The 13,276-nt window shown below is 41.6% G+C and overlaps 1 protein-coding gene across 4 annotated transcripts in view; it reads left to right on the plus strand.

Moving 5' to 3' along the window:
* The window catches only part of WIPF3 (WAS/WASL interacting protein family member 3), a 37,569-nt gene extending 24,772 nt beyond the window's left edge, over positions 1-12,797 (plus strand). For all 4 annotated transcript variants that reach the window (XM_080579684.1, XM_080579682.1, XM_080579685.1 and 1 more), the window contains 6 exons: positions 3,433-3,565; positions 4,749-4,877; positions 6,320-7,042; positions 8,553-8,696; positions 9,325-9,426; positions 10,344-12,797. In XM_080579684.1, coding sequence (XP_080435810.1) covers positions 3,433-3,565; positions 4,749-4,877; positions 6,320-7,042; positions 8,553-8,696; positions 9,325-9,426; positions 10,344-10,384 — 1,272 coding nt within the window. In that variant the 3' untranslated portion in view covers positions 10,385-12,797. The remainder of the gene's footprint in view (positions 1-3,432; positions 3,566-4,748; positions 4,878-6,319; positions 7,043-8,552; positions 8,697-9,324; positions 9,427-10,343) is intronic.
* The last annotated feature ends 479 nt before the right edge of the window (positions 12,798-13,276 follow it).

Here is a 13,276-nt window from a genome sequence, read left to right on the forward strand (position 1 = left end):
TACTGCTGTGGCTCCCGTCTGTGCACCTCCAGGTTTTCAACATCAATTTAAAGATCTGGAGACCAGAACTGAGCTTGCAATTCCCATTTTGCTCACGTTGTTTTTCTGTAAGGATGAAGTACAGCTGAGGAGTATGCCAGCCCTCCTTGCCCCAGCATTGTGCAGGGAGTTCAGGCTGACTTGCTTGTGCTCTCTGACTGCTGGAGCCCACTGCCAGGTTCGGACCTGCAGCACTCAGGATGCAGGCTTTTGTTTCAGAGTTATGGCCAGAACCTCCCATCTGGTAATCTTGGAGTTTACATTTGGCATTTCTATATTGTGCATCTTCCCTGCCACCCCAGTGGTGGAGCAGTGTGTTTATTTCTATCCTTGCTGATTTATAGTCTTGAACATTGCTCTAAATACCGTGATTTGATGATATTTTCCTGTTTACAAGTACTTTAGAGACCTGTCATGTAGCCCAAACATTGATCCTAAGCCTTACTGAATGGCACAGCTGAGAGTGTGATTTGGGACACTGGAGACAAAAGTAGTGGAGTTTGGTGAGATGAAAAGAAAGTATTTCTCTTATGTTCTAGCTATTTACCTGTGTGGTTTGTTCTGTTCTGCTTCAAACTACATATTGACGGTGCCATTCCTGGTGTTTGAAATGGTAGCAGAATAACCTAATGGTTACTAGGGTAATGAAATCCCACCATTCCTGTACTGATCCATGTAAATAAAGTATGGAATTTAATTTTGGTCTCTGTTACCCGAGGCAGCTCTGGCATCTGATAAAATAAATGATCTTTGCATTCTTCTCTGCTTCCATTTTTATTTTCGTTGAAAGATTGAGATGTTTCTATAAATAAATGAGACTGCCCTTCAGATAAAAGGAGAAAAAAAGCAGTCTGAGAACTACATCCAAGGCTGTTTTTCCTCAGTGACTGAGAATATATTTGTCTTCCTGCCTCAGTATTTCTATTTCACGTGGTCAGGATTGAGATTTAAAACCCATGAGTTCCTCTTTTTGTTTTTCTCTTGATAGACAACATACATGTTTAGTGTCTCTTCACGGGCTATGGATTGCAGGCATAGCATCAGTGTGAATTCCAGATTAATTTCTTACTCAGTGTATGCTGTTAATTAATCAGAGGAAGGAAGGTTCTGTTCTGATTGTGTATCAAAAAGCAACATGGTAAACTACAAATTTGCAGGGCCAGGACCCCCGCTAGATGAGTGGGTGAGATACCTGGTGAAATGCTTCTGGACAGGAATTGTCACAGGGCTGGAGAGTGCAGGCAGCAAACAAGGAATCCGAAGGAGCTCTGACCGGTGTGCAGCCGGGCAACATTACACCCCAGACCATCCCAACTCTGTAATGGAAAAAGAGAATCCCTATCGAGCTACTCAGCAGCTAATCAATCACTCGAGCCCACCGGGCTGGACGGGGAAGATGCTATCTCTTACTTGAGGAGGAGGAGGAAAGAGCTGGGGCATGGATGGCGCTGTACTGAAGTAAGGGGATCTGTCTTAAGACAATGGCAGATTATTGCACTGCCTTCTGGGCCTGCAGCTTAGAGCATTCCTTCTTTTTTTGTCTTAGAAATGGTGAACGAATTAAAACCTTCGCTCTCATCAAGTGGTATCGAGTCACAGGTCACTGGTGAATATAAGCTGCCACAAGCAGGATATTTTAGTCTAATAGCTGTTTGGATATTAAGACTTCTCATATTCCAGCAGTCTACCTGCTCAGCAAAGTAGACTGGGGAGATGAAGTGGACAGCTGGCAGAGCATACGGACACTTGAACCTGGAAATGAAAACACAGCTGCTGGAGCTAATTTTAAACATAGGTCTCGATCAGATCCCTCTAGATCCTAATTGTTGTGCTGCGGTAGAGAGGCGTGAAGTTCAAGGTACTGGTAAAAAGCTTTTATGAGAAGGGAAGTCGTCCTTGCTCCAGTTATGGTATTTCCATTTTTCACAGTAAGTACTGTCAACTTAAAGAAAATGCGAGTGGAAATCGTTTCTGGCTTGTACGTAGTCTAGTGCTGCTTTTAGTATACATGCAGCATTGAGGGTGATCATAATGGGAATGAGACTCACAGTCCCTAAAAAAAAAAAGGCAGGTAGCACCGTTTCAGAGTGGGAAACTGTGTAACAGTGTTTTTTCTAATATTTTTAAATAATACATAGATATGGTATCAGTCACAGGATTGTATAATTCAGAGTTTTTACATCAGGTGTCAGGAATGCAGCTGGCATTTGCAGCAATCTGGAGTGCCATCTAGTGGACCTGTGCGAATCTATAAATATATAGTGATATTTTAAACTAGTGCAATAACCACAAGTAATGTCGTAACACTATAATTTTTCCATTTAGGATTAGCAAGTTATGCATTTTATTAATTCAAGCAGCTGGATAAGCTTTTTTCAAGCTTACGTTTTGCTTTCATAATGCTCTAACCAAGTGGTTGTTTTGTTTTTTTTTTAAGTATGACAATATTGTTCTGCTTTATTATGACTATGATGCTAAAATTAGGAGTTATAGAAACATTTTATCCTCTTTAGGAAGCTTGGTAACCCCTGCGAATTTGCAGTAGATGTGTAAAGATGCAGCAGCACATTGCTGCTATGATGTGAAGAGTCCCCTCTGTTAGACCACTCTGTTAACCACATGAAAGGTTGGGAAAGCAGTCCTGACAATTTTTATCTGCTTCAAGAAAGCAAAACTTCCAAACTTCTTAAAGTAGAATGTGCTTCTGACTTTGTTATACCAGGAAACTTGATGAAATAAGAGGAAAGGATAAATTTTTTGTTGTTGTTTTTATTACAAAACTTTAAACTACAACCTGACTTTTTATGGACCTTGGATAGGCTAGAAAATTTACTGAAATATAACTGCATTGTTGTAAAGGAAGTCTGCTCAAACTGGTGTAATTCTTTGATACAGAGAGAGAACCTAAATTAGTTAATGTTCACATTCAAATGTAAGTTCAATAAGCAATTAATGAGCTTTTTCCCTAAGGCAAAATGGGTAAAAAAGATGTTTATTCTAAAATCTATCTGTTACGTTCTAATATAATAATAAATTATACTTATAAAACATTGTAAATAGAATGAAGAGAGCTAAAGAGAGAGTCAGAGTTGCATTTGTGGGGCAGAGACCATAAACGGCCTAGCAAGAGGTCACACACCATTTAAACATGCCCTCTAATTTCCTTTCAACAATGTTAACGCACCTAGTACTAGATGTGTATTATCTTTAAACTTCCAGGTTTCATGTCTTCTGTACAACTGAATGCTGTTCTGGTTGACTGAACCCAAAAGCTTTGAAATGACAGCTGCCAGGGATGACTAACTTCAAATTTTCTCTCTGAAGTTTGTTTGTGCCCTTTCTAAGTGTGTATTTTTATCTGTACCTGCTGTCTAATGCTCATATCGTCAACAGGCAAGTTCAGAACTACCAAAATTGCGAAAGGAAGACCAAAAAGCACGAAATGCACTGTTGGCTGATATCCAGCAGGGAACTCGCTTAAGGAAAGTGACTCAAATCAATGACCGAAGTGCACCGCAGATTGAAAGTAAGTACGGGCTCCTGAGGAAGGTCCCTGGGTGAGCTCTGCTGAAGCCATTCTGCAGAACCATTCAGAGGCTGTGGAGGTCAGCTGGACAGTTTTCAACTTGAAGGGCGGGTTTGGAGTTCATCAAGGGACAGCACCTTAATATGGCTTTAGGATGTGAAGAGGGGAGAGTCTCATTTTCTAAACTTACATCCTGTTTGGAGATCAGCAGCTATTAACACTTCATAAAAAGTCTGTAACTGGGTATCATCTTAACAGACATTCCTTGTCCAAAAAAAAAATCGTGAATGATGAAACCCATGTAAGTGTCTTATTAAAATAACTGTTTACGTGGGAATTGTTGGCTCTGGCAGAAGAGTTCTTTTTAATAGATAAAAAGAACAAAATATGCAAAAAAATTCTGGAGGCATACGTTTGATTCCTTTGAGACAGGAATGTTTACTCTCTCAAGTCTCTTTTAGCTGTGAATGCATGTCTGATCATCATTTAAAATCAGGGAGAAGATTAACTTTAAAAAGATAATAGCAGTTGCTAGAGTCTTTTCTTTTTAGTGTTTTCTCTAGCCTGAATCCTTTTCCACACATCTTGGTAATGGCAGATCACTGGTATTGGTTTTTGCTTTTCTTTGTTTTATTTAATTTTCTTCTCTTCCTTAGCTTTATATACTAAAAGAAAGTATCTTGGGGACAGTGGGGGAATAGGCAAGAGTGTATTTTGTAACGTACAACTGATTCACATGTGACATGAGCAAGTAACAGAAGGATAGGGTTAGAAAGAGCTTGACATGATCAAGTAAACCCTATGTCACTCCTGACAGGTGTTTTCTTTAGTGTCTTCCTATAAATTTCCACTGGGAACACTGCATCCCATTGCTTTGCAATCAGTAAGGGAGATTTTTCAACAAGCATCTTCAAATCTATAACTTCAAATGTAGTCTAACACAACTTCTTGTTGGTGCCATGATTGACTTGAAATTAAAAAGCACCAGAGGGTGCTGTGCTTCAAGATACTGGGCAGAGAATAATGGCAATTTACTGTATTAACACTAAGTTTCTTTGAGTCAATTTAAAGAGGAAAAATCTGGTCTTGGCTGTTTGTTGGTGCTAATCCTCTCAGTCTGAGAGCAAGGTGGAAATGGCTTTCTGCTATACTTGTTTTTCTTTTTTTTTTTTTCCTGTAACAGAACCCAAAGGAGCTAACAGAGATGGAGCTAATCCAGCCATTAATAAAGGTGGTTCTCAGCCCCCTCTGGGGGGCTTATTTGCTGGCGGCTTTCCTGTTCTCAGACCAGCAGGCCAGAGAGACCTGCCAGGTAAGGGCTTCATTTCTATGAAAGAATAGCTGGGGGGAACTGTGATTTGGAATAAAAGTACTTTGGGGATATTAGCGACACTTTTATTTTTTTTTGAACCTTTAATTCATCTTCTGACCATGAAAAGCTGAATTAATAATGTGCTTGAAATCATCTTTCTAGTTCTCAAGTACCTTATCCCCTAAGGTGTAAATAATAAAATACCTGTACACTGGATAAGAGAGAGATTTAGTGGACTCTGCATTTTTACATGGAGATTTTTTATATTAGCTTAATGTAAACTTGTAAGTGTGCCTCAAATAAGCCCAGATTTCAATACTGTATTTAACAACTTCAGCACAAATGGCAAAAAAAGTCACATTTCCTTCCCTCCATTAGTGTGTATTTCTCTGGTATTACAGGTTTGTATATTACTTTAGAGTTTAATATTTAAGACTTCTGCCTTCTGGGTTTTATAAAGTAGAATTCTGATCCAGCAAGGCATGTCTGGAAGCCATTTTGCTGCTTTCAGTTCAAGAAACGCAGGCATCAGTGAGGGGAAACTCTTTTTGAGTGGCAGCAATGACCTCTGGGGCTGTTGGGCAGCTGGTGCCTGCTCAGGCTTCTGCAGGGAAAGGAAGAACTCGGCTCTACGTGCATCTGTGTTTTCTGGAAGACAAGCCCAAGATGCTCAGCACTGCTTGTGATTGGGCTTCTTCACAAGACTGCAGTAGCTTCTTGGAGTTGTTCTTAAACTAGGACCATACTTGTCAGAATATGTGAATATAGGATGAGATACCTTTTTGACACCTTGCTTTCAGAAAAATCCTTGACATTTACTTAGGCAAATACGTTCTGTAAGGTCAAGAGTCTTTGGGCATTTGCTGATTATAAAAAAAAAAAAAAAACATTTGAGCCTGCGCCTTCTGGAAAGCCTTCAAGACACTACTTTTAAAAATCCAGGCAATTGAGATTTATATGATGTTTGTGTGAACTTTTAAATCTTAAGCAAGTCCTTAACTATAAGGATGTTAATGTATGTGTGTCAATCTACTTGTGTTCTTTGAGGCCTTTTCAGTAGGCCTCTTGATGCCTCCAAGCAGACCACTCGTTTGTGTTCAGGTGGTTGTGCTACGAAGGCCAGTATGAAGTACCACGGGCCTCCACAGAGAAGTAACTTCTCCTTAAAGTGTTTTGTGTTGCAGCAACCAAGGAGTAGAGCAGGGTCTCTCAGCAGGTCGTCATTTAACTAAGCAGAGCCCCTGGTGCCCACTGGAACACATCACCACCTCCTAGGCCCTTATATCCAACAGGTTGTATCTGGTGTGAGATGTTCAGGGTGAAGTAGTTTAATCACTCAGTGACCGCTGGGGAGGGGAAGCTGTAGAGTTGCTTTCTGCATTATTTTGTCAGATGACTCAGAACAAAATCCTGGTGTATAACGTGTGATATCTCTTTTTCAGCTGGGAGGCCTGGGCAACTTCCTGGCATCCGAGCAGTGGCTCCGAAGACCACAGCCCCACCAAACAGCACCGCAAAGGCGGGCAGTAGCCCCCTGAGCCCACCCGAAGGCCCGCGGGCAGCTGTCCTGCCAGAGCCTCCAAGCACCCCACGAGCCGGTGCCACGCGGCCCAGCCTGCCTGCGCCTCCTCCGCCACCTCCAGCTTCCAGCAAACCTTCCCTCACCTTCCCTCCTCCTCCGCCTCTCCCCCCTCTGGCAGACAGGCCTTTCAAGGGGGTATCCGCCAGCTCCGCTCCTCTGCCCCCGCTCCCTCCTCCTCAGGCTGACAAACCCAAGTTTCAAGTAGGTGCTTCACACCCGCCGCCTCCTCCTCCCCTACCCCCCTGTGGATTTCCAGCCAGGACAGCCGATTTCCCTGCTGCTGCTTCCTCTCCATCCGAAGGAAGGGATTATCCACCTGCCACACCGCCTCCACCACCACCTCCTCCTCCTCTCCCCGTGCATCCTCCTGCCTTGAACAGGCTCTCCTTTCCACCCCCCGCAGCCTTCAGCGGCACTGCCAGCAGTGGTGACGTGCCCCCACCGCTGCCCCCCAAGTCCCCGCACTTGCTGTCCCATTTGCACAAGCCCGCTATTCAGTCGCTCCCTCTTCCTCCCACCCCACCCCTTCCTCAGCCAGCGGCAGTGGTGGAGACCAGGAAGAAGAGAGCGGGCCGAGGCGGAGGTGAGAGCAGTGGTGGTGGGAAGCGAGGCCTCCCACTCCTTTGGGCTGCTGGGGGAAATTGCACTGATGGGGGGAGAGCTTCGAGGGGTACAAAGCGTACGTGTAGCAGGAGGATGAAGTCCGCTGTGTGGGAAGAATGTAATTAGCACAGTGTGTAATGAGCATGCCAGACCTCAGGCTCTTCTTACTGCTGGACATACATGCCGTATAATTTAATCTTGTGATTCTTGGAAGCAGCATGCTGATCAGTGAAAGGAACATCTTGGAACTGCTGGGTTTCTTGCTTTTGTGTTGGCACTGGTATGTCTCCAGCAGCACGCTGACTGAGCTCAGCAGCGGTCTCCAGTCAATCAAAATCTCAATCAAAACCAAACAATCTCAGGTAGGGCAGCACCATGTTTGAAACATCTGCCAGGCATGCAGCTCCTCAAATTCCAGCCCACCCATAACATCCCTCTTCTGCTGTAACTGGCTGGGAAAGTTTACAGGAGAGAATAAAATTAAGATGGGGTAGCTACAGCCACAACAAAGAGGAGTGGCCAGTGCCCCCTGTAATCAAGGTGGTAGAGCCAAAGGCTTCTCCAGCTACTTGGGAAGTGGGCATATTGGCTGGCTCGTGTTTCCTTTAGCAGATGATAGGAGGAACTTTCTTCAGATCTGATATAATGAGGATAATTAGAAAAAAATGAGTCTAGGTCTGTGTGGGTTTGAGAAATGCAGACAGCTACTTAATAAGGAACGTTTGGAGAGAATGTTCTGTACCCTGTATCTTAGCAGCCGCGTGTCGAGAGAAGGATTACTGCTTCCCTTTGACAGCCAACTGAAAGGCCATCTAAATGCAGCAGATCAGCTGTTTTGTGGTGGTGATTAATGATGCTTCAGAATTGCCTGATGAACCATTATTTTATCAAGATGCCTGCTTCTCATGGTGATTCAACTTTAGAGGTTTCCATTTTGGTTATCTAGGGAGAGATGCAGTTTGAGAAGCGAACTTGGAGGTCTTGGGCTCCCTCCCCCTTACACAGGTCCTGTGGTAGATCTGCCTAGAAGATGTAAACTTGGAAGGCCCTTGCAACTCCTCTGTAAAATGCACAAGAATAATGCAAATTCCACTGCATAACTGCCAAAACGTCAGGAAAAGACCTTGCTTTAGAGATACCATCTAGTGATATTTTTCTTAAAGAAACTTCTAGCTCCTTTGAAGGCGGAAGAATGATCTTCCCCTCCAGAATGGGACTAAACCATACTTTAGAGTGTCTTTCTTTCCCTAGAAGAACTAGAAATAGGAAGCTCCAATACAAAGCTCAAGTAGTGACTTAAATTTAAAACTTGATGTTATAAATCCACGATTAGGCTTGGCAAACTGCAGCTGCGAAGTCACCTACAATACCTGGACGTCTTCCCCAAATACTGCATTCCTTTTTATAGTCCCTCCACTTTTGTGCAGAGCTTACTGTCAGTTTTGTTAATTCATGGTGATCTTTGTGTCGGTCTGCTTCCTCTTTTTCAGGACCTGGTGCTGGAAAGCTAGCTGTTCCTCCACAGCCACCAGCCAGATCACCAACAACTGAACTTACGAGCAAGTCTGGAGTCTTAGCCTGGGCAGCTCATGACCCCTACCCACCTCTTAAAAATGGAAATATGCATATCATTGGTAATGTCATCTTAATTAGCCATAGTTAAAGATTTTGGTACAAAAGCCTTTGTCTCAGACATTAAAAACTCATGCAAGTCTTTCTCATGACAACATAGTAGTATAGTTAGACTGATAGAAATTTTTTTTACAATCCTCTCCAATGAGATTTCTCTCGTAAAGGCTTATTCAGAAAGGTTTTGAACCATTCAAAAGACAAGAAATTGCATGCACTACCTGCAAAATTATTTAAGATTGTGAAAAGTTGCTGTACTGTGCTTACATTACTATTCTTTAAAACAGTTCACATTTAGTGGCTTCAACCCTATACAGCAAAGCCTGCTAAGAACTGCTTTTGTGGTCTAATGAATTGGCCATTCATTCTTGCTAAATTGCTTGAAAACCACCTAGGAATACATCTATTACCACAACATCATCAATGAAGAAGACTGGAACGGCAGCCAGAAGCTTAACTTCAGTTAGTACCAGGCAGCGTTTGCAATTAAGCCTGAAAACTTGGATGGCTTACAAACTGGATGGCTCAAGGTTGTTTACCTGGAGTAAGCCACTCAGATATCAATTCCAGGGGAAAATGAATCAGCATTTTTCTCTAAGAGTGACTAATATTTGTTTCCCTAAAACTTCACAGATGACTTTGAATCTAAATTTACTTTCCATTCTGTGGAGGATTTCCCCCCACCTGATGAATTCAAGCCATTTCAGAAAATATATCCCAGCAAGATAGCTAGAGGTAAGTGTGTAAATACGAGAACATCAGATAGTTATCAAATAGCATTAAAAACGGGGAGAGAAAATAAAGAACAGAAACCAGCATGAACATGAAAAGCTGGGCTGCAAGCATAGGCATAGACTGAGATTTGTTACGGTGGTAACAGAAACAAAAGATGCAATGAAAAGCACTTGGTTACTATAAAATCTTAGTAGCAAAAAAAAAAAAATTGTGACTTGGCATACAGTTTGTGTTCTTCAGATTGTTGAATTTGTGGAACCCTGAAGTTGAAAACAATGATCACATAGACAGACTTAGCCTGCTACTGAGTTTGTGTTTATGAACTTGTGAAATCAGAAAAGAAAGGTGACTTCATCGTGTCTTCTATCATTTGTCTCAATTTAAATCCTTTGCATGGTGTTCTACACACCTGAATAACAAAGACTTAGTACCTGAACCTTAGCAGGAAAGTAGTGACTGACTGAAGCTTGCTTTGTTTTAGCTTAAGTTAGAATCTTGGTGTCAGGTCTTTGTAAGAGCAGGAGTTCACCTATCCAGCTTTGAAAACTGATAGTTGAAGTTGCTGAAAGATCTCATGCCCATATTCTGCTTTTTATAAAACCCAGTGTTTTCTGTGTTATTAGCTCGGCTATTTATCTCCAGCTTGTCATTATTTTTGTTTCCATGCTAATGTACTTTGCATGACTTTTCATAGCAGCTTAAGTCAGTCTAAATCATCTGCTATATGATCTAAGACTTTTTTTTTTTTACTGAAGAGCTACAGAACATTAGCAATATATATATCATCAGTTCAAGGGAAGGTGATAAACATAACATCTCTGAGTTAGGTTGTTTAAACTGCTGTAGAACTAATCACAAATTTGTTCCTAACATACATATCTATCTCCTCTGAATGAACCCGTCCTTTATATTTGCAGATCCCTCTAAAAATCCACCTTTAAGAACACACGTGAGATGAGAAGAGTCGTTCTGATGCTTTCTGGATTGGTATTAAAAATGGAGAACATCAAGATAATATATGGAAACAGAAGGTGTCCCATTACAGTGGCAGAGATTATATTTGAATCACAAGTGCTGCAACATTAACATTTTTATAAACTGGAAGAGAGATGTAAATGATACTTTTTGAAGTAGTATTGTGGCCTACATACCACAAGAATGTTAGCACAGGCTTTTAAATACTGTATACATGTGGATATTTTTAAGCAAAGAAGCATAAAATTTAAATTCTTCATAGCGTTCAAACAATTCTTATCATGCTGACAGTTGTTACCTCAAAGAATACTTTTTGCATGATATGCTTGTAATTCATTTTCCACTTCTATCTATATTTTTAAGTACTTTAGAAATCCTCCAGCTATTATTCAGATATTTTTCAATGAACTGTCTGAAAATAATGTGACGCTTTTAGTCTCTCCTTATGTTTCTTCACGTCTTGTATTCTGCCTATCCTCAGATTGAGCAGAATGGCACTTTCATGAACAGGCGGGTCCACAATCCTCTTCTCATCAAGCATGAAGAGGAAGGAGATGACAAAGGGTTGTGGCTGCTGTTGAGCCTACCTCTACTGATTACAGATCCTTATAGGATAGTGAACATGTCTGAAGAAGCCCAGATGGGTAGGGTGCCTATGGACCTGACAAAGACAACAGAACTTTTCCAAACTGGGCAAAGAGGAAGTTGTTCTACTGTAAGCAAAAGTGGTGTATGTGAATGCACATACTATCAAGTGTATACATATGGGCATGTGTCCTATCTTTTCCTGCTGGCAAAGTGGATATTATTAACTATTTGTGTGACAGGTTCTCTTTACCCAGAAATTAGGAGACCTTGAGATCATTTTAAGTTGCATACGTTGTAAACAGGCAAGTAGAGCTCCTATTTTTCACCCATAGCAGCAGTAAGGATGCATTGTCCAAAAAATAATAAAATAAGGAGTCCCTAAAGTGGTGGTTCCCTTGAGTTGAGTTGCTTGGAAAAAGTAAATGAGGCAGGGATGAGACTTGAGATTTTACTTTTAATGTGAAGCTGTAGTGAGGTGTTTGGATCATTGATGTTCAGACAATCAGATGTCTGCTTCCAGGAACAATTATAGAAATGCAACATTTCACTGCATTAGGAGGAAATGTTGCCAGCAGCTTGTGGGATGAGAAAGCCCAACAAAGGGTCAGTAAGATGATGAAGGGACTGCAGCGCCTCTCCTTTGAGGAAAGGCTGAGAGAGCTGGAACTGCTCAGCCAGAATTTTGTCAATGTACCTAAATATCTGAAGGGAGGGTGCAGAGAGGACAGAGCCAGGCTCTTTTCAGTGGTGCCCAGTGCCAAGACCAGAGGCAATGCACACAAACCGGAACACAGGAGGTTCCATCTGAACATGACAGAACACCTTTTTACTGTGCAGGTAACCGAGCACTGGCACAGGTTGCCCAGAGAGGTTGTGGAGTCTCCCTCCTTGGAGCTACTGGAATGGCTCCACGTGGCCTGTGCAACCTGCTGAAGGTGGCCTTGCTTGAGCAGGGGTGGGGGTGGACCAAATGACCTCCTGAGGTCCCTTCCATCTTCACCCATTCTGTAATTTCCCCATTTTACAGTTTAATTGGGTTCAGCAGCTTGAATAATTGCACTGCTATTCTGGCCTAACAGCCAGGCTATTTATAGTTATTGTACTATTTATTTATATAAATACCATAATTCCCCTCATCTGCAGCTGTTAAAAACATAGATGGTAGGTGAAGATCCTTCCTCATGGCAATGCCTTTGAATAACAGTATTTGGAAAAGAAAGGTAACTACATCCTTGCATAGCTCTGCTTTTCTCTTAATTCTTGCAACAGCTTGGTTACGCTGTGACTCCTACTCCCCACCCCACACGCATGCTCATGGTGTAGCGATGGTATAAGGGTAAGAAGCATTTGAAACTCTTGCCTATAGGGCTCTAAAGAAGTATCATCAGTCTTTTTCTAGCCTATTATGATACCTTGTTGTTCTTCATGTGAAAAGAAAACAAAATAAGTGATGCTTTGACCAGTACTTACTGTCACCAGTATTACAGTTACTTGATAAGTATGCATGAGTTCAGTAATAAACAGGGGTCAGCATATATATTGCTTCTCAAAAAAGTGGGAAAGTTTAATACTGCTTTAAATAATATTTTGTTATATTGTTATTAAAGGTTGATGTATGGCTAGTTCTCATCTGTTCTGCAACTTGTATATAACTCTGTAATAAGTACCTTCTAAGGATTTTAAAGCTATTTAATGCTCAGACCACATGCCAGAAGATACCTAACAAAACAAAATTTATTTGTTTTTATTTTGATTAGGGTGTTTTAGAAAGAAACATCTTTTAGAGATTAAACTGCAAAGCCTGTGCATATTTGTAAGTGTTGTAGTGTTATTTCATACATGTTAAATCCTTGTTGTTCAAGAAGAAGTTCAGAAGCTTCAGAAGTTCCCAGTACTTGGATGTACAGAGAATCACAGGGGCTAGTTCCACAGCTGCACTCAACACCACTGGAACTTCCAGGCCATGGGGGTGCTCTGGTTTTCTCAAAGTTGTAGGACTAGCGATTGCCCCCGAGCATGCTGCTGTAGCACAGTTGGTTGTTTTTTGTTGTTCCCTTTTTTTAATTCACTACCTAGTATCTTACTTTTGCTTCAGCTATTAGAAACACTCTCCCGATCACTGTGCTCAAAACAATTAGTTCTGTCATAAAAACTGTTCCCAATAAGGACAAATTCCAACAAGATAATTGCAGATGTTTGTTTCTTCCAGTGGGCAAATGATATATTACACTTTTAGCAGGAACACCCTCTTTTTCCATCTTGCCTCCCTCCCACCTCTAAAATTTCA

The sequence above is a fragment of the Anser brachyrhynchus genome (genome assembly GCF_964034855.1).
Source record: "Anser brachyrhynchus genome assembly, chromosome: 2".
NCBI classification, from domain to species: Eukaryota; Metazoa; Chordata; class Aves; order Anseriformes; family Anatidae; genus Anser; species Anser brachyrhynchus.